We start from the raw sequence: 28,000 nt of genomic DNA, 5'->3' as shown, positions 1-28,000 counted from the left end.
TATGTACTAATTATCAACTCTCTTTCTAGAGTCTTCAAGAACCTCTTTATTCTTCTTGAATGACCTGTCTAAATCTTGGAACATTTTGACATTCCATTTATATAAGCAGTTGCTTCTTCATTCACACTTATCATCATAATCATCCTTTTATTCTTTTAAATACCTACTAAACCCAAAACCCAATACCCTAATCTAATTTGAAAGAATAAAAATATCTAGTACAAATTCAAGAGAGAAAACAGAGAGAGAGAGAGAGATGAAAGGAGGAAGAATATTTGGTATTGGGATTGATTGTTCAGCAAGTAGCAAACAAGCTCTGAGATGGGCAGTAGATAATCTAGTTAATACTGGAGATATTATCATTTTGATTCATGTTCATAAACCAAGCAAGCCTGATCCTGCTCAAAAAATCCTTTGGGGAGACACTGGATCACGTATGTATATAAAAAAAAATGTGTTTTTTTTACTATTTGATTGATTTCTCTGTTTCAAGAATAATTGATTAATGGGTTTTCTCTGTTTCTTTGTTTGTTTGGGGGGTTTTAATTTTTTTAGCTTTGATACCATTGGAAGAGTTTAGAGAGATAAATTTATCAAAGCAATATGGACTCACTCCTGATCCAGAAATTATTGACATTCTTGATACAATCTCAAGAACCAAAAAGGTATTCTTCATTGGTTTGCCAATATCTTATTTTTTCTCTCTAGACTTATTTTCTCTTTTTAGTTATGTTTTAACATGTTTGGAGTGATTGATTAATTAAATAGGTGAAGGTGGTGGCTAAGGTGTATTGGGGTGATCCAAGAGAGAAGCTATGTGATGCAGTTGAAGATCTCAAACTTGATTCACTTGTAGTTGGAAACAGGGGTTTAGGGTTGCTTAAGAGGTATATGTCTCTCTCCCTCTGACCCTCTCTATATGTATATATTGATACTGGCACATGAGGTTAATGGTGTGATTGGACTCCGTCTCGTTTGGCCCGTGTTGCGGCCTGGCTGTTGTTCCTCTGGTTATCATTCGATAAGTCGATTTCTCTCTGTCTTGGCTTGATTTAGACAGAGTTTCCTTTCTCTAACTTATAGAGAGATAAACTTTTAAGGAATAATGATGTATCATTATTCCTTCTTTCGGACTAACCGAGATAGGTGTTAGTGTAGTCGAGGCAAGAATAAATTCTCTTTCCTTAAGACATTTTACACCCCCGTAACAGTACCAAACGTTAGGGTGTATGCCTTCGGGATACAACGACTTTCCTTTCGGAGTTTTAAGATGGTACTTCTTTATTCTGAAAGCGGACGAACCTTTGTAAGTATTACGAGCTCTTGGACTAATGCGGATGATCTTCTATATGCTTCGGAAATTCAAATATCACTTGAAACTTCTTCCTTCCTTTTTCTAGATATTCTAGTCTAACCAGAACTTCTGGAAATACTTCCTAATTAGATATTCTAGGCAAACCAGAACTTCTAATTGTTAGGAAGGAAGATAAGAAGAAAGTGAATTGAATTGATGTTTTAGACGACCTATGATTATTACTTCACTCGAAACTTCTTTCTTCCTTTTCTAGATATTCTAGTCTAACCAGAATTTCTAGAAATACTCCCTTAATTAGATATTCTAGGCAAACCAGAACTTCTAATTGTTAGGAGAGAAGAGAAGAAGAGAAGAGAATGAATTGAATGATAAATGAAGTGAGTTTGGTTGGTTTATATAGGAGTTGAATGGGTATATAGTGTCTGTTGGGTTAAAAGATGTATCCATTCGAAATGAGGGACTAAACAGAAAGAATAACTGAATATTGGAGTCGGTTGGACCCTGGGACGTCGGATCTGGCTAGAAAACTCGGGTGGAACGCCCACCGTTAGATCAGTCCCGAAATGTGCCCACAGATTTGGATGCGCGTGGTATTCGCTCAAACGACCCCTGATCTAACTTGTCCCGTTTGACGTTTCAGACCCTGACTTAACCGTTTTTTCACCCAAACTTCAAACTCGAATTTCTCATTCATCCGGAATCGGATTCGAGTAATTATTTGCTCTAAATTTAAGAGCTCGACGAGACGAACGCAATGGCGCGTTCGGTTTCTGAGTTTGACGAGTCGGGTCGAGCCAAAATTGGCTCCGATTCCAACAATCCCCCACATGAATGAAAATTCGAGGTTTACTATATACAAACATACTATACTGACATACTGACACTAAAAGAGCTCATATGCGGAACTTCGCTGCATCGGAAGAAGGTAGTCTTTCGACTTTGAACCTTTCCTAGTGAATAACTACAAGGTCTACAAGGACGGCAGTGAACTTATCGTCTTGAACTGAGTCCTGGAAATTGTAAACCTGAATAGCTATCACACAGCTAATCCCTTACCGACTTAGGTTCTCGGTTGTGTTCATTTCGGCCCTGAACAATCCCGAATTCATGTGTGCTTTAGAGAAGTCGGCCTAGACGACCTTCCCACGGAACCGGCATCAATTCACACACATATAGGTTATCCGTAATAAGGTATCCTGCTATACCTCACGTTAGAATCAAGTTCTAAGTTTTCGGATTCATTAAAAGCTTAATGCTTAGCCTCTCAATGCAGGCAACACTGTTATCATCCTAGGAATGGGTAAGAGATAGAAATCTCTTACAGTGTTACTGTCGAGTCAGGATATAGCTTCAGTTGCCCTTTGAACCTAGATCGTGGGATCTCCAGTCATCTAGGTAGGGTTTCACCATGCCTTTACTCATTTACTTTAGGCGTTTTTGCCACATTCTCCTTGATGATGCAATTTCAACTCTCTTGTTCACCCTTGTTCTTTACGGATCCGCCAGGTAACTTAGGATTGAGCATAATTTTAATTTATGCATTCCTTGAGAGCAATTGCTTTACGGTGCTAGTCTATTTATTTTAAATTCTCTAGACTTACCGTATTAGTGCCTACGCAACAACTACTTAGGTTTATTGCGTGCACTGGCTTCAATCACAAACAAATATCCTCCAGGAAGTTCACCTACTTCCTTTGCTTTCTCCAAAGCAATGTATCCATCAAGGCCTTTAGGATTACATTGTTGATCCAGCTATGCACGTCTGCCTCTGAGGATTTTGTGATATCGTAGCCCTTAGTGGTTTGTCATATCCACTGTTTTGTATCTGAGATTCGAGTGTTGTCCACATATCTTTATTTTCCTTTATGATATGTACAACCAATTAATACGAGTCTGCTCAGATACCTAAGAACTATTTGTTACTCTGATAACTCTTTCTTGAATTTGTTCAAATTCAAGTATTTATGCTTATCGTGGTTTTTGAGTGGTTATTCTACCATTCTCTGTCTAACCATGCACTTTAGATTATCAATCATGAGTAACGATTCAATTTGGAAAAGCATCGAATCATATCTTCTTAAACACTTTCTTATTCCTAACTAGTATCGTCTGTTATTTTGAACAACTGATTCATGGTTGAATCTTGTTACTTAGTTTAGGATTAGAAGGAAGATTTATTTTCATTTGTGTTTTTCCAGATTTGTTGAGTGAATTAGACATTCACGTCATCACTTATATTCACACACTTGATTTCTCAATCTTTAGTGAATATAACTACAGTTCTTAACTCAATGAAACCTTATTGACCAAACATTCTTATTGGGTAAATCTGGTTTCCGAGGTACTCTATAATTTTCCTCTTTCCACGTCCATATGAAGTTGTATCTTAAGGAGAATATAGAGACTTTTATGCCATTTATAATTGGCATTTTGGTTCCTTTCGGTTCCCCCCACATTTCAAAAGTATTTTCTCTTATTCGTCAACTTGGGTGGAATTTTATAGTATTCCATATAGGGTACTGTTCAGATATGTAACAATATCTGCCCCCACAGTTCTAGGGTAACCATTGGATTCTCCTCTTTGACAAAACTATTTTCGTACACAATTTCTTTAGTGTAGTGTGTTTAGTTTTGTTCTATAACATGATGATTTATGATCATTAGAACCTTGAGATATAATACAAGGTGAGTTTCTCTTTTAACTCTTTCTTAAGTTATATGTCTTAACATGTATACTCCCTTGATAGATTTAAACTGTCGCATGATCATCAAAGTTATCATTCCCTATTTTGTCCTTTATCGTCTCTAGATTTCGTTCATACTCTTGAATCGAAAATCTTACCAAGACCCTTGAATTTACTATTCGAGTCACGTCTAGACCGAATGATGTAATATTCAACTTTACGTCTTATTAACCTTAATTCTCTTGTCTATCCAAGAAGATTAGGTTGCCCTGAGGATTTATAAGGATTATTCTGTAATGATACAGAACTAGGGACCTCCTTACAAAGACTTAAGGATTTATTTATAATAACTCCTGATTTCGAGATCTTTCAGCCAAGGTCCTTCCGTTTAACACATCTGAGGATTCCTTGTCATTCTTAGACAGGCCTAAGGACCTTTTAGAGAATTATTTACCGCCTGAATATGTTATACGAAATAACTTACTTTCTCGAAGACAAGTTTGATTTCAGAATTTTTGCATTCTTCGTCAACTTTGTATTCGAGAATGTTTCACGGAATTTTCATTATCTCAGACCGATGATTTCTTTCGAACAGTTCATCGTCTCGTAGCTATTTGTCTAACGAGAACATTCTGTCATCGACCTTGTATAACCGTTTTGGTTTTGACATTTGTCTTGACACACTTCTTCAATTACTTATGTGGTTGTCTTCTTCGATTCGTCATCGAATTAAACCTTTATGATCATGTATTCATCATTGATCGCTCTCTGTATTCTCGATATACGGTTTCACACCCAGTATTTATGTCGATACTTGGTGGTCAAGGTGTCGCTTAGTTTTTCGATGTCTCTGTTATCGAGAAGATATTTTAAGAGTCATCAATTAAGTCAACATTTATGGTCACCATGGATTGAACCTTATTTCTGTTCATGGCTAGTAATAGATTTTAGTGAAATACTTCACAAAATCCATCGAGATTAGATTGATCATCGATTTTAATCTCCACTGATCGAGTTTTATCCCTTCTAATGTTCTGTGCTTTCATTCTACCAAAAAGAGTCGCCGTTTGATGAACTGTGCCATTCTTGGCGTATATCTCGGCGAAAGGAGATTCATACTCTCCATCTCAGTCGTTTCTCAAAGCCTCAATCTTTTTACAAAGTTGAGTTTCTACTTTGATTTTATAAAGCTCGAACTTTTCGATTTCTTCATCCTTACACTTTAGTAAGTAATATAACAGAAACAAGCGGAGTCATCGATAAAGGTAATGAATTACCTTTTTCCACCTCATGTTTGAACCGTTTTTAGGTTACAGAGTTCATTGTGAATTAAGTCTAAAGACTTGAACAACGTTTTAGTCATTTTTGACTATACACATGTTAGACATATACGTCTTGAGTAAATTTCGAGTTTCGGAATTTAACTCCAAGCTCATTAATTTCTTTAATGACTTATTATTCACATGTCCTAATCTTTCGTGACAAATATTGGAGGACTCAACAATATACGCATAATTATTAATTTTATTAATAATAGGTGCCTTCGGCATTACATGGGTAACATTTAATTGAAATAACCCCCCACATAAGTGGCCCTTTCCAATATACATCATTTTCTTAAATATGATAACAATATCTGACAGAAAGATTAGTCTGAACCCGTTCTCACTTAAAAGGGAACCAGAAATCAAGTTCTTTTGATTGTCTGGAGCATAGAGTACATCGGTCAAAGTCACATCTATTTCGGAAGTGAATTTTAACACGATCTTTCCCCTTCCTTTGACTTGGGTGGTCGAGCCGTTTTCCTTGAATAAGGTCTCTCCTTCGGCTACCTCTGTATGGGAAGAGAATAGGCTTTTGTCACTACAAATGTGATGATTTGTCTTAGAATCGACCCACCATCTCTGGTTGTTAGCCAGGTTATCTTCATGTGCCTCTGCACAGAGGTTCATCTTATGAAGTATATCAAATGATGGGCCTAAAAGGTTACCCTAAATAGGTCACCACCCGCAAGTGTACGGGCGTCAAGTAATAATTCCGGTAAGACCGGTTCGTTCCTCAGAGACTAAGTGAAACCTATTCTAAGACTTGGAAGTAAGACGGTTTTTGTTTTTGAAAATTTAGTTTTTGGTATAAAATAATAAAATGCTAAAACAAATGTATGAACTCAACTGGGGAGAGGACCTAGGATTTTGGAATTCCACTTTGAACTATCATAAATTATTTAACTCTTTTCTGACACGATTCTTTAATTTTATAACTCAACGTCTAGTAAAGTAGTTTTACCTAAACATCGGAAAATCAAACATTTGAAATAAACATATCTAGAATGAACTATGCTAAATTCAAGTCCTAAATAATTGTATCCCAACTATCACCTATCAAATTTCAAGTATAAACCATCAAAGAAACTTACTTCTAAGTATGATCTATCAAGCTCTAAGTATAGACGATGAAGCTACTACCATTATTTTATGGAATCGAAATGAGCATAGTAAAACAATAACGCATATCTTAAGAATCATGAAAAGGAAGAGATTAAATTGGTTACTCATGCTTAAAACTTCACCAACACCGTATAAGGAGAGACATAAACATTAATACCAATGTGATCCTTATAAGTGTCTTGTTATCAATCTAAGAAAATAAAACAAATCCAAGACAAGTAAAAGAAATCACCATGAAGATGCTCAAAATCCCAACATGATGATGATGTAAGTGATGGAGAGTTTTGATAATATTTGGTTCCTCTCACAAGAACCTTTATCAAGTCCCTCTCAAACCCTCTTTAAACACAAGAAATGTGTTAATTGTTCTCTCTGTCTCTTTGATTTATGCTTGTAGAAGAAAATTACAAAGAATAAGGTTAAAGTCTCTCACAAACCCTCCCCATCTCTCTACAATTCTCTCTCTTTTTTTCTCTTTGAATTTATAAAACAGGAGAAGAACAAGAAGAAGATAATGGTAGCTCAGACCTCTCTTTCTCTCTCTTTTTACATAAAAGCTCTCTCTCTCTCTCTCTAAAAATTACTTGAAGCCCGGAGAGGAGAAGAAGAGCTCCCTGTTTTATTGCCCCCAAGATGAGATACCTAAGAAAGTGATGAAGCTCCCCCTTTATACTCCAATGGTTGGCTCTCCCATTGAAAACAGTAGTGAGAAGAAAGGAAACAAATAAGAATCCTCTAAAAATCCCCTAAACCCAGCAATGAATCCTTCCTCTTCATCCTTTCCTTCTCTGATATTTTATGTAGGAGAAGAAGAATAGAATCAGTCCCTGAGTTCTCTCTATATATTGGATTAACTCCTGAAAGATATTGAATTCAAATAATTTCTTTCCCTCTTCATCTCTCAACCAATAATATCATCTTCATGATCCTTCATAAACACTAATTTCTTTCTCTAAAAACAGCCATAGAGATAAGAAATTTCCATTAATCACTCTTTCTGAAAATCTTCTATGAATCTCTCTAGAAATCATCCAAAATCCGCTCCTCTGTTCCAGCTGAGCTTACTATAATCTCCAATCAACTCCCATGATACAACAAAGATAAGATCGTGTCTCTCTCTCTAAAAAAATATTCGAGAAATCATCTTCTTCAGTCATATAAAATCTCCCAATCTTCATTAGCTCCTTGATTTATCTCCAACACCTTCTTTCCCTCTCTAGAAAATTCGGTTCATCAGAGAAGATATAAACCTCCTATCCTCTTGATTTCTTTTTATCTTCATCTCTCTTAAATATTTAGGTTGGAGAAAATCTCTTGCAAGAATCTCTCCATCAATACCCATCCATGATTTGTTTCTTTAATAATTGTTCTCTGGTTAGGTCTATTTCTCTCTCTAGATAAATTAGTAATGAGAGAAGATACCTGCTTGTAATAACTTCAATTCTTTCCCTTCTTGCTTTGGTAATAGTCTATATTGTTATTTTTTTGAAAACTTTCCAAGAGAAAAGGATTACCAAAAATAAGGAAGTCAATCACGTATGGTAGCTGTCCAAGGGAGTCGATTCAGTGCATCTCCGAAGGTTGAAGAAATTTGCAACAACACTTAAGATGGATCCATGTGTTCGGGAATAGCTACAACCGTCGATCTCTCTAGTGCGTCTGAAAAGAGCCCGAAACACACCCTTTACGCCAGAAAGTATCCCGAAACTTATTGGCACCATCGGATCTGATTCCATCTCTTGCGCCACGTGTCTCTAGAGGGATCCGGGTTGACCTTTGGTCAACAAATTAAGACCCGCACTTGACTAGCTATAATTTTCGCATGCGGACTCCGATTCCACTGCCGCTTTCGCCGATGAATTCGTATTGAACTCTACTTTCACATGAGCACTAATATTGATCAGAATACCCTTGTCATAAAAATGACCAAAATGCGCCACAAGTATGTCTTTATGACGATGTTTTCGCATCGAACTCCGTAAATGAGACCTGAGAAAGAAAATCGAACAAATCATCAGAGTAACCGCTCGAAGTGGACTAACTAACCCGAGTTAAGAGATTCAGATGGGACAATTTCATGTCTCATCAAACATCCCCAAACTTAGATTTTGCTAGTCCTCGAGCAAAACAGAAAAATAAAACTAAATCCAGTTCACCACTTTCGTAGGGAATCACGATTGCACTTAGCACGTGCAACAAGCCGTTAAACCTCTAGGTTGCCCTAGAGGACGAGTTTTGTCTCGTGAGGGTTTGCAGTGAATATACCCACAAAATTCAGAACTTTCAAAATCCAGAAGGGTCTAAATATGATATCGAAAAAAAATGTTTATCCGGTAGACTTTCGAAAGTTAATAGAGATGAAATCCAAGTCGACCAAACCATACAAATGCTAAAAATCCCTTCACTAGTAATCAAGACTCGAAGTGCACGTGACTAGCCAATATGAGTATCATTTCAGTTCCGAACAGACAAGACCTCGATTACCGTCTCGATACATTTCGCCTCGACTACTGCCTCACGGTCATACACTCAAAAATTCAAATCACTCAGAAATGGTTCACTTAATGTGCGAGTATGAATATGAAGGAAAACTCAACACATGGAAAAGATGGACTAAAAGTTTGGTGAACGACTGATCTCATAGGAAGGAAACAACCACTAATATGGAATGGGGAAGCAACCAACTCTTCTCACCTGGTCTACTGTCTAACAATGCTTCCTAGAGGTCGATAGATACTAATGAGGATATGACTAGAACTCCTGAGAACTCGACGTCTTCAAATCTTCAAGAACTACTTTTGGATAAACACTTAAACACAAACAAACACTTTTTTCTTTTTTTTTCTATTTCTATTTTTTTTTCTTCTTTTTTTTCTTTTCTCTTTTTTTTTTTTTTTTTTTTTTTTTTTTCATAGTACTTTTCTGGTAATCAAACTCAAATACATAAAGAACTTTCTTGACATTATTCTTTCCTTGGGTATAATTCTCTTCATTTTGCTTCATGCCTTATTCTCAGGGTTCTAACAAATGGATTTCTATCTTCCTCTAGTTGACACTGTTTTCAAGTTTCCAGACTACAAGAGAAAGGTTTACTTCCTGATGACATCCCTAGTGGTTGTAAAATGTGAACTCAAGAGATCAACTGAGCTCTAATGAATATTGCGAGGTTGAGTAGCTCTTCACTCTACTCAGAATTAGCTCAGAAGAGATCACTCAAAACAACAAGAAAGGCTCGGAATCTCACATAGGTTAAGTCTCCACTAATGATCGATTAAGTTCTCTCAGAAAAGTCAACTCTTCACCTATCTAACACTCACATGGCTAGTGCACAGACAACCTCAAGATTCGAAATTCGTGGAAAAACCTTTAGCAAAAGTGTAGTACAACCAACTAGACTCTATAATTATTAACAAGCAAAAATAACTAGACTTACATTTTCAATCCAAAAATTTTTTTGGATTAAAAATTTTGAACCCTTTTGAATTTTTGAAATAAGGACTTAGCAAAAAATTCATTCCCCTATCCCCAAACTTAAACCGAACATTGTCCTCAATGTTCTGAAGACTATGTAAAAATGATAGGATGAGGGAAAGATATTACCTGATTCGGAAGTCCTAAGCGTGGGTTGCCTCCCAAAAAGCGCTAAGTTTAACGTCTTCAGCCAGACGAAACAGATGACTCGAAAAAATAGAAAGAATTATACCTACTGGATTACAAAAGTGTAACTAACTGTAAACCAATAATCGATACATCTGTGGGTCCACCCAAAACACAAAGTTTTTAGTGAACGATAGTCTCACAATTTTGTAACTTGGTGATAGTGTAAGTGAGACTATCAAGAAAGAAGGGCAATCCCCAAACTTAGACGACAATAAGGTCGTTAAGTTTGGCACCGCACTAGAGAGATCAAAAACCGGATAGAAGGGGTCATTATATTGATGATAGATGGAGGGAGAGAGTGTTCCAAAATCTACACATGTATCTGAAAGACAAAATGCACAATTATCTAGAGGACTATCAATGATACCCGGATTTAAACTAGGGTTCTCTAAAACAGGTACTTCGGGTTCCTTCAATGGAGAAACCCTACTATCAGACTCAAAGTCCCTAGAAGTCGGGTCGGATAGACATTCTGTAATCTCTTTTATCACGATGTAATCGGGGTCCTCTAAAAATTCTAGATCATCGTCTAAGTCAGACGGGTCATTACACTCATTTAACAAATTGGTCAACCATGATTCATCGTCCTTAAGCGAGTCAGGCGACTTCAAATCAACAACCTCTCCATGTTGGGACCACGATCTATCCATCTCTCTTTCAATTTTTTTTTTTTTTTTTAACACGAAAACCGAGGAAGCACTACGAAGATCTTATGAAAAGTACCCACTAACAGGGGATTCGTGGGTGATTAGAGAAAGTTACCTCCCGTTCGAGACGGGCGACAACCTTTGCAGACGACCCGGGCCACTCTCCCCGCGAGTGTTCGAACCCGAGGCTTCGTTTGATTTTCGGTTACAATTTAAAAGCCCTCCAATTTAGGGTCAAAACAAAAGAAAGTACTAAAAAGTCTAAGTCTCTCTCTCACCAAAATAAAAACAAAAAAATTAAAAAAAAATGTAAATTTCTTCTTTTGAGGTCCTCCTCCTTGTTGCGCCTCCTCTTTAGCTCCTTAGTGCTCTACACACCAAAAATAGAAAAGCAAGTCAAAGTATTCAAAAAGTCAAAACTTACCAAAAATAAAAACTTTCCAAGTTTAGAAAAAATTTAAAACTAGTCCCCGGCAGCGGCGCCAAAAACTTGATGGGCCTAAAAGGTTACCCTAAATAGGTCACCACCCGCAAGTGTACGGGCGTCAAGTAATAATTCCGGTAAGACCGGTTCGTTCCTCAGAGACTAAGTGAAACCTATTCTAAGACTTGGAAGTAAGACGGTTTTTGTTTTTGAAAATTTAGTTTTTGGTATAAAATAATAAAATGCTAAAACAAATGTATGAACTCAACTGGGGAGAGGACCTAGGATTTTGGAATTCCACTTTGAACTATCATAAATTATTTAACTCTTTTCTGACACGATTCTTTAATTTTATAACTCAACGTCTAGTAAAGTAGTTTTACCTAAACATCGGAAAATCAAACATTTGAAATAAACATATCTAGAATGAACTATGCTAAATTCAAGTCCTAAATAATTGTATCCCAACTATCACCTATCAAATTTCAAGTATAAACCATCAAAGAAACTTACTTCTAAGTATGATCTATCAAGCTCTAAGTATAGACGATGAAGCTACTACCATTATTTTATGGAATCGAAATGAGCATAGTAAAACAATAACGCATATCTTAAGAATCATGAAAAGGAAGAGATTAAATTGGTTACTCATGCTTAAAACTTCACCAACACCGTATAAGGAGAGACATAAACATTAATACCAATGTGATCCTTATAAGTGTCTTGTTATCAATCTAAGAAAATAAAACAAATCCAAGACAAGTAAAAGAAATCACCATGAAGATGCTCAAAATCCCAACATGATGATGATGTAAGTGATGGAGAGTTTTGATAATATTTGGTTCCTCTCACAAGAACCTTTATCAAGTCCCTCTCAAACCCTCTTTAAACACAAGAAATGTGTTAATTGTTCTCTCTGTCTCTTTGATTTATGCTTGTAGAAGAAAATTACAAAGAATAAGGTTAAAGTCTCTCACAAACCCTCCCCATCTCTCTACAATTCTCTCTCTTTTTTTCTCTTTGAATTTATAAAACAGGAGAAGAACAAGAAGAAGATAATGGTAGCTCAGACCTCTCTTTCTCTCTCTTTTTACATAAAAGCTCTCTCTCTCTCTCTCTAAAAATTACTTGAAGCCCGGAGAGGAGAAGAAGAGCTCCCTGTTTTATTGCCCCCAAGATGAGATACCTAAGAAAGTGATGAAGCTCCCCCTTTATACTCCAATGGTTGGCTCTCCCATTGAAAACAGTAGTGAGAAGAAAGGAAACAAATAAGAATCCTCTAAAAATCCCCTAAACCCAGCAATGAATCCTTCCTCTTCATCCTTTCCTTCTCTGATATTTTATGTAGGAGAAGAAGAATAGAATCAGTCCCTGAGTTCTCTCTATATATTGGATTAACTCCTGAAAGATATTGAATTCAAATAATTTCTTTCCCTCTTCATCTCTCAACCAATAATATCATCTTCATGATCCTTCATAAACACTAATTTCTTTCTCTAAAAACAGCCATAGAGATAAGAAATTTCCATTAATCACTCTTTCTGAAAATCTTCTATGAATCTCTCTAGAAATCATCCAAAATCCGCTCCTCTGTTCCAGCTGAGCTTACTATAATCTCCAATCAACTCCCATGATACAACAAAGATAAGATCGTGTCTCTCTCTCTAAAAAAATATTCGAGAAATCATCTTCTTCAGTCATATAAAATCTCCCAATCTTCATTAGCTCCTTGATTTATCTCCAACACCTTCTTTCCCTCTCTAGAAAATTCGGTTCATCAGAGAAGATATAAACCTCCTATCCTCTTGATTTCTTTTTATCTTCATCTCTCTTAAATATTTAGGTTGGAGAAAATCTCTTGCAAGAATCTCTCCATCAATACCCATCCATGATTTGTTTCTTTAATAATTGTTCTCTGGTTAGGTCTATTTCTCTCTCTAGATAAATTAGTAATGAGAGAAGATACCTGCTTGTAATAACTTCAATTCTTTCCCTTCTTGCTTTGGTAATAGTCTATATTGTTATTTTTTTGAAAACTTTCCAAGAGAAAAGGATTACCAAAAATAAGGAAGTCAATCACGTATGGTAGCTGTCCAAGGGAGTCGATTCAGTGCATCTCCGAAGGTTGAAGAAATTTGCAACAACACTTAAGATGGATCCATGTGTTCGGGAATAGCTACAACCGTCGATCTCTCTAGTGCGTCTGAAAAGAGCCCGAAACACACCCTTTACGCCAGAAAGTATCCCGAAACTTATTGGCACCATCGGATCTGATTCCATCTCTTGCGCCACGTGTCTCTAGAGGGATCCGGGTTGACCTTTGGTCAACAAATTAAGACCCGCACTTGACTAGCTATAATTTTCGCATGCGGACTCCGATTCCACTGCCGCTTTCGCCGATGAATTCGTATTGAACTCTACTTTCACATGAGCACTAATATTGATCAGAATACCCTTGTCATAAAAATGACCAAAATGCGCCACAAGTATGTCTTTATGACGATGTTTTCGCATCGAACTCCGTAAATGAGACCTGAGAAAGAAAATCGAACAAATCATCAGAGTAACCGCTCGAAGTGGACTAACTAACCCGAGTTAAGAGATTCAGATGGGACAATTTCATGTCTCATCATCAAACGCCTTTTCGAATTCAGTAATCATTCGACGGTGGTTCCGATTTTCGGTGTCTTTTGCTAATGAAGCTTGGTTATCGGCTTTTTCCCCTTGACTGTCATATGTGGAGCGACAATCTTTGGCTAGGTGGCCTCGCTTTCTACATTTGTAGCATTCGACAGGCCTTTGCCTTTTCCTCGACTTGCCTCTGTTTTGAGATGGACGCTTCCGCTTCAGAGCGAAGTCAGTTCCCTTGAACATCTCTGGGTTTTCCACGTATGTGGTGTTAGGTTGAAGAACCCGTAGGGTTGTTCTTGTTCTTGCCATTTTTTCTGAAACACACAGAAAATAACCCAGATCAAAATCTTATAACCAGAGAAATAATTGTTATATAAAATGTCTTAAGATTGTTGTTCCTCTGGTTATCATTCGATAAGTCGATTTCTCTCTGTCTTGGCTTGATTTAGACAGAGTTTCCTTTCTCTAACTTATAGAGAGAAACTTTTAAGGAATAATGATGTATCAATATTCCTTCTTTCGGACTAACCGAGATAGGTGTTAGTGTAGTCGAGGCAAGAATAAATTCTCTTTCCTTAAGACATTTTACACCCTCGTAACAGTACCAAACGTTAGGGTGTATGCCTTCGGGATACAACGACTTTCCTTTCAGAGTTTTAAGATGGTACTTCTTTATTCTGAAAGCGGACGAACCTTTGTAAGTATTACGAGCTCTTGGACTAATGCGGATGATCTTCTATATGCTTCGGAAATTCAAATATCACTTGAAACTTCTTCCTTCCTTTTTCTAGATATTCTAGTCTAACCAGAACTTCTGGAAATACTTCCTAATTAGATATTCTAGGCAAACCAGAACTTCTAATTGTTAGGAAGGAAGATAAGAAGAAAGTGAATTGAATTGATGTTTTAGACGACCTATGATTATTACTTCACTCGAAACTTCTTTCTTCCTTTTCTAGATATTCTAGTCTAACCAGAATTTCTAGAAATACTCCCTTAATTAGATATTCTAGGCAAACCAGAACTTCTAATTGTTAGGAGAGAAGAGAAGAAGAGAAGAGAATGAATTGAATGATAAATGAAGTGAGTTTGGTTGGTTTATATAGGAGTTGAATGGGTATATAGTGTCTGTTGGGTTAAAAGATGTATCCATTCGAAAGGAGGGACTAAACAGAAAGAATAACTGAATATTGGAGTCGGTTGGACCCTAGGACGTCGGATCTGGCTAGAAAACTCGGGTGGAACGCCCACCGTTAGATCAGTCCCGAAATGTGCCCACAGATTTGGATGCGCGTGGTATTCGCTCAAACGACCCCTGATCTAACTTGTCCCGTTTGACGTTTCAGACCCTGACTTAACCGTTTTTTCACCCAAACTTCAAACTCGAATTTCTCATTCATCCGGAATCGGATTCGAGTAATTATTTGCTCTAAATTTAAGAGCTCGACGAGACGAACGCAATGGCGCGTTCGGTTTTTGAGTTTGACGAGTCGGGTCGAGCCAAAATTGGCTCCGATTCCAACACTGGCTTGGTCCATCTGTAGGCAGGCCCAAGTTGGTATATCGGGTGGTCAGGCTACCCCAACCCGTGAGCCGGCACAGACTAATTATAAACACGATCAACCGGCCTAACCCCAGCTGGTATAGTCTGTGGTCAGGCCACCCTGGTTGATGGACGTACCTGACCCGACCCACAACCAGTTACAGATCTAGGATTTTGACTTAGGGGTGTGAAGTTATATATTCAAACGGGAAAATATTGCAAACATGATAATTAGTAATCAAACTATTGTATTTGAACCTAGAACTTCTTCTGCCTCAACTAAACCAACAACAGCCATCCTTTGTATGAAAGAGTAATAAGGTTAAAATCACGATTATATAATAATCGGAGATATAGACATGAAATAAAGACACGATAATTTAACGTGGTTCGGTCGAATACTCAAGACCTACATCCACGGAGAAATAACTCTTTATTATAATTCACCACATACAATTGTACGTGGGTTTGATCGGTTACATTGGTCAGACATAACTCGATGAGTTTGATTCCTAGAACCCTCTCATATTTATAGATGACTTAGGATTTAGGGTTTCCTAGTTTCTGATTACTAAACTAGGAAATAATACAAAATCTATCTAATATTACCATTAGATAGTTACAAGAGATATTCTGAATATAAGAAACTAAATCTTCACATATCTTCAATATATCTTCAAATATCTTCAATATTCTGAATTCTTCTTGATCGTCGGATCTCGTCTTCTCGATCTGTCACATACATACACGTGTGACACACATATATTATTTCTGCAACTTATCTTGACCGCCGGATCTCCTATTTTCGATCCGTCTTATGTAACGTATCCTATTAAATACATATCCCCATAAAAAGAAATTCTAACCAATATCAAAGAAAAATGGTCGGAGTCAGGGCCGCACTTCTTTGCACCCATTGGATCTGCCCCTGACCACTACATCAGTTTCTTCTGTACTAATGCCGTGGGTCGTCGGAGCAATATTCGTGGATGATTAGAGAGTTTAGAGAACAAGGCTTTGAGATTAGATAAAGAAGAAGTGATATCCTAATTGTTTCTTTATTGCTACATATAATAAACCTATATATGTACAGATTTTGTCAGGTCTATGCAGATATATATTTTTGGATGATTGGATTTGAATGTAATATGATGATTGCAGGGTTTTGCTGGGAAGTGTGAGCAAGCATGTGGTTACAAATGCTTCATGTCCAGTGACTGTTGTCAAGGGTGCATCCATTTCATCAAAAAAACCAACTTAAACTTTATGGTGTCTCCTCCATTCAACAAGCAATTAGTGTGGTATTTGTAAGCAAATTCAGTGTGGGCTTGACTATAAGTGAGAGTGAAGTGTACTTGCTCACCTAGAATTGTGGGTGCTTAGATAGAACATCAGTTTGATTGCAATTTGATTTCTGGTTGTCAGATTTCTAGCTCGTGATGTTATACATTAATTTCTAGCAATTAGTGTGGAATATTATTTTAAAAAAATATATTTTATTTTCTTTCGAGGCTAAGCATGTTATAAGGGAAAATGACGTACGTATACAAGGCGGCAGCTTCAAGTTCTTTATGGTCCCTTAAAGAACCCCTAGATTGACCATAGCCGTCCAAATAAGAAAGTTTTATAGACGGAAAGTCTTATAGACGAGCAACAGAGATTGCTTCATTTGTCTGGTCCTTGGTCATTTTACAAGCTTATGAAATTTCAGTGAGTCAAAGAATCCAAGGTGGTCTCAAAGCAAACACAACAACTATTTAAAGTGGCACAGCCAAAGAGGCAGAGGTATGGTCAACTTTTCGAGGAGGGTGAAATTATCGTAAACTTTTGGTTTAATACAATCCAATCTTAATACTCCATCAAAGCCTCATCTCTGGTTTAATACAATCCAATGGTTTAATAATACAATCAATTTGAACTCGTAGTAGATAAATCACAGTCATCTTTTTCTAGTAAGCGACAAAATGTAAAAGGAAACACGGAAAGACAATAGAGAGAGAGAGAGAGAGAGAGAGATTATTGATGTTTAACAACTCTTAAAGTTTAGATTTTCCGCTCGCACTTTCCTTCTCCATAATCCTCATCACATGAATATAAAGATAAAAGATTACCCAAAAAGAAGGGAAGATGATGCTCAAAGTTCCAAAGTTCAGACAATTGAGGTGTTAAATCTCTCAATTTGATTTGTGACAATTGTAGTTTCAAATAAGGGAGATAAATGCCATCACTAGCAATAAGCCTTCGGGAAAATAATTAATTCCCTAACAATCTTCAAATCTAGTAATCTGCAAGAGTTTCAATTCTCCTAGTTCTTTCTTACATTAAATAGACTTTTATGCATTACTTATCATATTGTTTTCAAAGCTTGTGAACTTGTTGCTTTGGTATGGACAACCAATAACTAAAACAAGGAAAGATTTTTTACATGTTCTTCTACAGCATAAGCAAGTAATTTTCTATCGATAATCAAAACAAATGCATTTGAGTTTCCTTTAAATGAAATGATTAATGTCATTCTCTCGGTAATTCCACGAATTACACTTTCATTTACCGCAATTGGCTCAAATACCACATCGAGAACGTATAGCAGAGAAAGAAATCTATTTCTTAGTGTTGGAAGGTCTACTCCACTCGGCTAAACCGAGTGGATTAGGTCCACGGTTAGGATAAGGATTCCTAGTATAATTAGATTTCCTAGTATGATTAGGATTGTTGTATTAGATAAAGTTCATTAGAGTTTCATATTTCTAAAACTTCTCCTATGTAAACCTATATAAAGAGATCCATACATAATGTAATATACAAGTTGTAAGTGTTAATAAACAACGTATTTACCTATCTCTCTCTCTCACACGATCAACTCTTCACCATCATCATCTCTCGGTTTACCCGAGACTCTCTCCCACTACACTCGGTTATAACCGAGAAGCACCATTATCAACTCTCGGTCATACCCGAGAGGTTCAAGCTATCAACCTCGGCTACAGCCGAGAGTCCCTCACCATCATCTTCCTCGGCTTCAACCGAGAGCTAACCAAGTCACTTCATCTCTCTCGGTTTTCACCCGAGCACTTCCTCCATAACTCGGCTTCATCCGAGTTTATCACACAAAGGTATTTATCTCTTCACATGGTATAAGAGCCTAAATTTTTTTTTTTGAATCATGACTACTCCCGAAACTTCGGAAACTTCTCAAGTTCATAATAACATCAATAGTGGGCCGTTTGATGTTCACCATTCGGATTCCCCCACTACTATTCTTATTACACCACTTCTAACCGGTGATAATTATTCTTCATGGTCTCGAGGAATGTCAAAAGCCTTAAGAGCAAAAGGCAAACTAGGTTTCGTAGATGGAAGCATCAACAAACCCACCGATCCTAATGAATTAGAACAATGGGGACGATGTAACGATCTCGTTTCTAGTTGGCTTATCAATTCGGTAGACCCACCTCTTCGATCATCCATCTTATATGATGAGACGGCATCCGATATGTGGCATAATCTTTATGACCGATTCCATCAAAGTAATGCTCCAAAGATCTTTCAACTCAAGAGAGCAATTTCTTGTCTTAAACAAGACAATTCCGACGTTTCAACGTACTTTACTAATCTCAAGGCTCTTCAAGACGAACTCAATTCCTTGTTAATCACCGAGCCTTGTACATGTGGTCATGGTCGTTCCTTGGTAGAAAGAACTAACCAAGATAGAGCCATGGAGTTTCTCCAAGGACTTAACGATAGATTTTCATCTATTCGGAGTCAAATTTTGTTGATTGAACCCTTTCCATTATTCATTCCCTTATTAAACAAGAAGAGGTTCAACAAAATCTCATTACTCCTATGAATAACGACTCCAACAACGCTGCCCTTGCCGTTGGGACTAATGAATATAATCAAAACCGTTATAACGGTTCGGAGAGGCAACGTACAAAAAGACCTCGACCCTTTTGTGACAATTGCAAGATTCATGGTCATGATGTTACTTCTTGCTATAAGATACATGGTTATCCACCCAATTATGGTCAACGCAATCGAAACCGCAATCGACAAGACCCTATGGCCAACTCGGTTTTGGATCAAGGGACGGGGGTGCCTACAGCAACTTCATTAACCAATGAACAATATCAAAACGTCCTTGCTCTTTTGGAACGAACCCAACAGCCCACAACTACTCATTCTAACGGCACCAACAAAGATCCTCTTGTCAACTTAACGGGTAAGTATTCTTCTTCTTTTCATCCTCCTTGGGTCATTGATTCGGGAGCCGCTAAACATATTTGTTCAAATCTCTCAAGATTTTCTTCTTATTCCATTGCACCACCGGACTTATATGTTCGATTACCGGATGGTTCCCGAATCAAGGTTGATCACATTGGTACCATCTATTTTACAAATAGTTTTTATTTACAAGATGTGCTTCATATTCCATCTTTTCAATTTAATCTCATATCTATTTCTCAAATATCTAATTCACTTCGTTGTACCGCCCTTTTTGACCGCAATTTGTGTGTTTTTCAGGACCGAACAACGAGGACGGAGATTGGGCATGGTAGTCTTCATGATGACCTTTACTTCCTTCGCACGAAGCGTCCTATCCTTTCGGTTTCAAGTTTAGATAGTTCTAGTCATGAGTCTTTTTCTTTATGGCATTCCTGCTTGGGACATCCATCTTTTAGTCGTTTTCAATTTTTTAATTCTAAACTTCCATGTTTGAATTTTAAATTTTTATCTAATAAAGTACCGTGCGAAATTTGTCCACTTTCTAAACAATCTAGGTTACCTTTCCCACTTAGTACTTCTTCTTCCTCTCATATATTTGAGTTAGTCCATGCGGACGTATGGGGACTCTTTCCGGTCCCATCCACCTCCGGGTGTAGATATTTTTTAACCCTTGTCGACGATTTTTCACGTTGTACTTGGATTTTCCTTATGAGTTCCAAATCGAATGCTAGCAAATTCATCACTAATTTTTTCGATTATGTCTCCACGCAATTCAATTGCAAAATCAAAACATTAAGATCGGACAATGGATCCGAATTCATGAACTCATATTTACAAAATTGGTTCATTGATAAAGGAATTGTACACCAACGTAGTTGTACTTACACACCGCAACAAAACGGGGTGGTTGAACGAAAACATCGCCACATTCTTGAAGTGGCCCGTTCCTTACGCCTTCAAGCGAATCTTCCTCTCTCTTTTTGGGGAGAATGTGTGTTAACCGCCGTTTATTTGATAAACAAATTACCGATACCCAACCTAAAAGGTAAGTCTCCTCATGAAATTATACTCGGTTCTCCTCCGAATCTTTCCCACCTTCGTGTGTTTGGTTGCCTTTGTTATGCCCGAATTCCTTTGGTCAAAACAAAGATGGATGGCCGTTCTTCCACCGGAATATTTCTTGGTTACCCTAATGGACAGAAGGGTTACCGTATTTACGACATCTCGACAAAACGAATTTTTATTTCAAGAGATGTAACGTTTGTCGAAACTCGGTTTCCAATGTCCTCTTCTCCTCCGGTGGAACCACCCCCTCCTTGTCCACCGCCTCATCTATCCATTGAAGACAATGGTACGTTTGCTTTTCCGGCAAACGTACCGAAACACACCGTCCAGACGACGGACAGCAGCTCAGACGAAGCTGCTGTTCTTGTCAGTTCTGGACAGGTTACCAACGCAGAGGTGCCTCCAGACACCCCTGCCAGACCTGCTTCGGGTCTTCAACAGACCACCACTTCGGGGGTGCCTGCAGACTCCACTGACGGGCTTCCCTGTCTAGGGGAGCCTTCAGAGTCAGTCGCTCCATCACCTACCGACACCTCCTCGTCGCCTCCCTCACCGAACGTCATTCCCACTTCGGATTCCGACGACGAGAATTCCGGCCGCCCCAAGAGATCTCGCCGGCCACCGGCCCATCTTGCGGACTACATATGTTCAAATACGAGTTCAATCAAGTATCCACTTGAAAATTATTTCTCCATTAACTCGTTTTCCACTTCCCATCAACAATTTCTCTCTTCGGTCTTAACAACAACCGAACCAACCTCTTTCACTCAAGCAATGAAGTCCTCTCATTGGAAAGAAGCCATGGCCAAAGAAATTTCGGTCTTAGAAGAAAACAAAACTTGGACGATTACCAGTTTGCCACCTGGCAAGAAACCCATCGGTTGTAAATGGGTATATAAAATCAAATTCAAGTCCGATGGCTCCATCGAACGCTATAAAGCACGCCTGGTAGCTAAAGGCTACACCCAAATCGAAGGATTGGATTACAATGACACTTTTGCTCCAGTCGCTAAACTAGTTACTGTACGTGTCCTTCTTTCCATCGCCGCCATCAAAGGCTGGACTCTCCATCAATTGGATGTCAATAACGCTTTCCTTCAAGGCGATTTGAATGAAGAGGTTTACATGAAACTTCCACCCGGGTTTTCCTCTCACGGGGAGTCTAAAGTATGCCGCCTTCACAAATCCCTTTATGGACTAAAACAGGCCTCCCGTCAATGGTTTTCAAAATTTTCATCCATTCTTATCGAACGTGGTTTTTCTCAATCTAAAAGTGACTATTCCCTTTTTACTTTTCGTTCTCACTCCACTCAGATCTATGTTCTCGTCTATGTGGATGATATAATTATCACGGGAAATAATGATCATGCTATTTCCCAGTTAAAGGTATTTCTTAATAAGGCATTCTCCTTTAAAGATTTGGGCCGCCTACAATACTTTCTTGGTATTGAAGTATCTCGCTCATCACAAGACATTTTTCTATGTCAACGGAAGTATGCACTTGATATTCTAAAAGATTCTGGACTAACCGTTGCACGTCCTTCGGAGTTTCCTATGGAACAAAAACTCTACCTCTCTCCCACCGACGGGACACCATTGGCCGATCCGTCAATTTACCGTCGCCTCATCGGCCGACTACTTTATTTAACGGTGACACGACCGGATATCACCTTTGCAGTAAATAATCTCAGTCAATTCATGCAAACACCCAGTCAAGTACACTTAGACGCCGCTCATCGCGTACTACGATACTTGAAAGGTACACTTGACAAAGGAGTCTTCTTATCCGCAAACAGCTCTCTCCACATTACAAGATACTGTGATTCGGATTGGGCTGGTTGTCCTTCAACCCGTAGATCAACTACAGGATATTTTACAATGCTTGGGTCCAGCCCTCTTTCCTGGAAATCAAAGAAACAACCTACAGTTGCAAAATCTTCGGTAGAAGCAGAATATCGAGCTTTAGCCATACTTACATGTGAATTACAATGGCTCAAGTATTTATTACTTGACTTTGGAATTGATCGCTCCGATCTGATGACAATTTACTGTGACAATCGGGCCGCTCTCCACATTGCTGACAACCCCGTCTTCCACGAACGTACCAAACACATTGAGATAGATTGCCACATCGTTCGTGAAAAGATTAAAGACAACGTAATTGCCACGCGCTTCACCAATTCAGATAATCAGTTAGCGGATATCTTCACAAAACCACTTGGGGCAGAACCGTTTAAGAACATTATTGGCAAGTTAGGCGTTACTTCCATTCCCGCTCTAACTTGAGGGGGAGTGTTGGAAGGTCTACTCCACTCGGCTAAACCGAGTGGATTAGGTCCACGGTTAGGATAAGGATTCCTAGTATAATTAGGTTTCCTAGTATGATTAGGATTGTTGTATTAGATAAAGTTCATTAGAGTTTCATATTTCTAAAACTTCTTCTATGTAAACCTATATAAAGAGATCCATACATAATGTAATATACAAGTTGTAAGTGTTAATAAACAAGGTATTTACCTATCTCTCTCTCTCTCACACGATCAACTCTTCACCATCATCATATCTCGGTTTACCCGAGACTCTCTCCCACTACACTCGGTTATAACCGAGAAGCACCATTATCAACTCTCGATCATACCCGAGAGGTTCAAGCTATCAACCTCGGCTACAGCCGAGAGTCCCTCACCATCATCTTCCTCGGCTTCAACCGAGAGCTAACCAAGTCACTTCATCTCTCTCGGTTTTCACCCGAGCACTTCCTCCATAACTCGGCTTCATCCGAGTTTATCACACAAAGGTATTTATCTCTTCACACTTAGTGGTTGTAGATGTGATTCTATTGCCTTAGCTTCGGGAGTTTCTACGTTGATAATAATATGCTTCATTCCTTGTCTAAGTAAACTACACGAGAACTCACAAAATGTAGTCGAGACAGCAATGTGAGCTAGCTATATAATCACGTTATAAATATCATAATTGATTATGATACAAGAATCTTTTTGCATACCGATATTGAAGGCAGATTCTATTATCCCCGGTCAAAACCCATATCTTTCTACCAACTTGTGCAACTATGTTGTTGAATTCACGTACCTACACTAATTCGATAAATAAAAAAACTGGAATCCCGTGTCGATTGCATGATGGGTCTCTACAAAGATATAAAAGTTAGTTCCTTGAGATGTTAATGATTTCTTAGTTTAAATTTAAAACATTGAGACCTCAATTAAAATTATTAATACAACAAATATTTTTAAAATAATATATATCTATTATATAAAACAGAAGGGAAAATGATGACTGGGACAAACATCCTTATTTAATAAGAGATATTGTCTAGAAGCCCTTCCCAAAATTTAAGATATAGTCCTTCGTAGAAATAAAATAACTTATTTAAAAAATCTTTCTTAGAAATAAAATATCTAATTTGAGAAAAAAAAAAAGGAAACAAAAGATATTGTAAGGGTTAAAAAAAGAAATTGAAATCTCTCTCATAAAATAACTAATTTAAGAAAAAATGAAATAAAAGAAAATAAATATAAGTAGAATACCAAAAAATTATGGTATCCACTATATAGCAATAATAAATATTGAAAGTCGTCAAATTTAATTGATACAACTGTTCGTGCCCTAGGACACGGGATATACTCTAGTATATATTTAATAACAATATATTTATTTACGTAAATAATATTTATATTTTAAGTAATTTATTTTACATTTAATATTTATTAACATTTATATATGTATGTTAAGTACATAGTAATATATACATTAAGTATTATTAATACTTCTTGATATTTTTAGTATTGTTGTTGCAGTTTGGATGACTAATTTGAGCACCAATTGCCCAAAATAAATTTTACGATTTTTCTGTTTTTATTCATTTCGAATAATTTAATTTATACGTGATAATATGGTAGTCTAATATACAATAAATATATTTGGAATATGACGTAAACCCATAACTTCTTAAAGAACTAACATAAAATGGTGATAGTTTATCGTAATTTTATACCAAAATAATTTGTTCATAACTATCTTAATGTAAATTCGATGTATACATATACCAATGAAAAAAATGTCAAACCCCCTTTATTTAGGGTTACCCAAAGCATACAATTAATTTTTTTAATTACTTTGTCACTTTTTATGTGTTAGATTTAGGTTCACTCTTTATATTTTTTAAAAAGTTATTAACATGTTTATAAGGGTTCTTAGATTTCGCAAATGTGTAAGAATTTAAATATAAAGAAAACCAACAATTTAGAAGTCAAATCAATTGTATAGTTGAAGAATGGTGTGAGGTGGTTCAGATAACAACCTTAAATCTATGAGTCTTTGTGTGCTGATTGACAGTATTAAAGTTATTAACATATTAAAGTCGTATTGATAAGTTTGTAATTGCCAGTAAGAATGACAAGTCGTAGGTATTAACATCCTAAATAAATATATTTATTTATATTTTTAAGTATTCCATTTATATTTAATATTTATTATTACTAATTCTTAATTACTTTGTTACATTTTTATGTGTACAGAACAAACATATTTGAATGTGGAATACTTAATATATATATATATATATATATTTACTTAGAGTTACCCCAAAGCATACCATTAATTTCTTAATTACTTTATTACATTTTTATGTGTAGGGAACAAATATTTTTTATATATATAAAAAACTACTAAACTTACAACATGACATTAAAATAAAACAAATGAAGTTTTATAAACAAATTATCGTACCCAACTTGAACATTAAGTAAATTTTTCGCTTTTGGCCCAAAATATGAAAACATTTAAAAACATTTCAATATACTAATATGAAATAAATTAACTTAAAGACAAAATTGCACTTACCACTCTTTAAAGTGATTAGAGCAAATGAAATACCTTTAAGCTACTTTTATGTAACTAAGCACGAGCGACTTCATGAAACAACAGATACAACATAAAATTACGAAACAAAGAAGTTGTGTCATAACATTTGCAGATGCGATGAAGTCAATGTGGCGTGCCATTCCAAGTGATCCAAAAGTTCTATGCCAACCTAGTTTTTATGGTCGTATATTGGCCATACTCCACGAGCCTTCTGATGTGGTTGATATTATCCCCACCGAGACATCCATAAGGAGTGTCACGGGAACTCGTAGTTATGTTCTTGGAGAGATTAGAAATTACAAAGATACTGTTTTTATGATGGATATGTAAGTTCAACTAATTCGATTTATACAGGAGATTCTGGTAGTTCGAGTGTGAATCGTCGCATCTATTTTACTCCTATTTTGGGCGTAGGGTGTTACATGAGGATGTCTTAAGGAACAAATTATTTCTCTCTTTTGTGAATGCCAACTGTATTTGTAAGTTGTACCATACTAGTATCATAAATGATATTACATAGTTTAAAATAGAATGAATAACATAATACGTGCTCTTAAAGGATACGATAGAGAAACCTTAAAAAAAAGGTTCATCTTCCTTTAAGTTAAACATAAGGCATAAATTTCTTCATTTCAATTGACAAACATTCTAATCAGTTAGAAACTTGAAAGATTGACATGTTAAAATTAGAAGAAAAAAAAAATTATAACTTAACATATGACCCAAACGGCCAAGCACGTTTTGTTTTCATAGAAATCAACTACAATCTACGTTAGCCGTTACAAGACATTGACACATCATGAAGATGTGATAAGCACAATAACCGTCTAAGTTAAACCAATAATGAAAAAGCCTAAAACCCAACAACATGAAAGAGGTCTAAAGTCCGACAAACTTATTACATTATTTATACCTTTAGTAACTCAAATTCAATAACCATAGATTATATTTCCTCTGGGAATCGAACTTGGAACCTCTAGGATTTGGAATTTTTGTCAACACTATCAAAACATGTTGTTAGTGACGGACCCATAAATTTTTACTTCTAAGGACACATTTTAGTAATAGTAAACAAAAATTTAAAAGAACTAGAAAATATTCATAACATATATATGTAGTTAATTGACTGCACAAGTTTTCATTGACAGGAAATTAGATTATAAAATTCTCAACTTGTAAAAATTTAGTATATTTTTTTTTTAATTTACTCTACTATGAAAGAATTACTAATTCTGAAAAAGAATGTGAAATAAAAGTGGAAAACATAAATTAAAAACTAAACAAAGTGAATGCTGAAAATTATACTATCAAATATCGTTAGTTGATTAAAGATGTGAGTGTGACAGGAAAAAGAAAAATTAAGTGTATGTTAAACTTCTCATAAGATGATAGTGGCCAGAAAGAGTTGAGTTTAGGAGAAATGAATCGTCCATCGGTGGAACCAGGATCTTAAGTCAACCCTGACTAATCTCAAATTAATAGATAATAATTTCACTTGTCACGTTTATACTTTTCTAAACTATAACTTAAAGACATTTTTTTGTGCATATACTATCTATCTATCATTATTCTAACATATATTTAAATTTTCAAATACAAAACAAGTTAGTTTGAGACCTTCACACAAGAATAATGAGACTAAATAATTTCCGGACAAAAGTATAACATAAACAATATCTTAGATAAAGTCTGAAAAATAGGGGTCAAAACTTAATTAGCAAAAAAAATGGTCAAAAATAGATCCTGAGAGTAAGAAAAAAAAACTTGGCTACTTACTGGACTCGAACTAAAGACCTTTGAAGCACAAGAGCAACTGTGGAACCACTTGGCTATTATAGTTAGTGTTACAATTGTCACTCAGTAAACTTAATGTAGTTTTCTTCTGACTAGAGCCAGAGTGCCGCAGACCCTGATGTCGCCCTTTGGCTTGTGGGGGCACGTGCTCGGTGCTCCCACAGGTCCCTTGGTGGATACACCCCTGATGTTTTTTTTTAAATTATCCGCCCCTGATGTTGTGAGATGATATTTTGTAAAACGGGAAAGAAAAGTTCCAAGCGCAAGGTTTGAAGTTTGGTGCACGATGGTCATGATGGCCACTTAGGAGTTAACTAAATGCATTTTTGAGAAAAGAAAGTTTAGAGCCGGAGAGATAAAATCATGGAAACGGCTTGAGAAACAGGGAACCCCTCCTTCCGTTTCAGAAGAAGCAAATTGTGGTTTCCACTATCTCCCTATTATCGAAGGAAGACTCGCTTTGCTAAAGAAGTTTGTAAAAAAGGAATTTCCTTCTTCAGTCAGAAGATCAGTTCTTTTGTCTTATTATCAATGTAGAATATGTGTTGTTAGGGAAGCCAACAAAGATGTACTTCAAATATTATTACACATGCCTTCTTCTCTCAAAATCTCAAATAAAATTATACTCCCTCCGTTTCAAAATGAAAGCCCATTATTGAAACTCACACAATTTATTTTC

At 36.6% G+C, this 28,000-nt stretch overlaps 1 protein-coding gene across 2 annotated transcripts; it reads left to right on the top strand.

Annotated features, from left to right (window-relative positions):
• The first annotated feature begins 18 nt into the window (after positions 1-18).
• Positions 19-17,335, top strand: LOC147564123 (Adenine nucleotide alpha hydrolases-like superfamily protein). Of its 2 annotated transcripts, XR_015226019.1 has the most exons (5): positions 19-434; positions 556-665; positions 769-887; positions 16,513-16,722; positions 16,863-17,335. XR_015226019.1 is itself a non-coding variant. In XM_086643527.1 (4 exons), exons 1-4 carry the CDS (start codon positions 257-259, stop codon positions 16,610-16,612), a joined length of 507 nt encoding a protein of 168 aa, XP_086499653.1. In that variant the 5' UTR covers positions 19-256; the 3' UTR covers positions 16,613-16,858. The 2 variants fall into 2 exon arrangements, 1 of the variants encoding a protein (XP_086499653.1); XM_086643527.1 differs by lacking the exon at positions 16,863-17,335 and having other exon boundaries at positions 16,513-16,858.
• The last annotated feature ends 10,665 nt before the right edge of the window (positions 17,336-28,000 follow it).

Source organism: Eschscholzia californica, unplaced genomic scaffold, assembly GCF_041429995.1.
Source record: "Eschscholzia californica isolate CP2 unplaced genomic scaffold, dmEscCali1.0.p SCAF_1, whole genome shotgun sequence".
NCBI classification, from domain to species: Eukaryota; Viridiplantae; Streptophyta; class Magnoliopsida; order Ranunculales; family Papaveraceae; genus Eschscholzia; species Eschscholzia californica.
The sequence above is the reverse complement of the archived record's forward strand: the minus strand, read 5'-3'. Positions and strand labels throughout refer to the sequence as shown.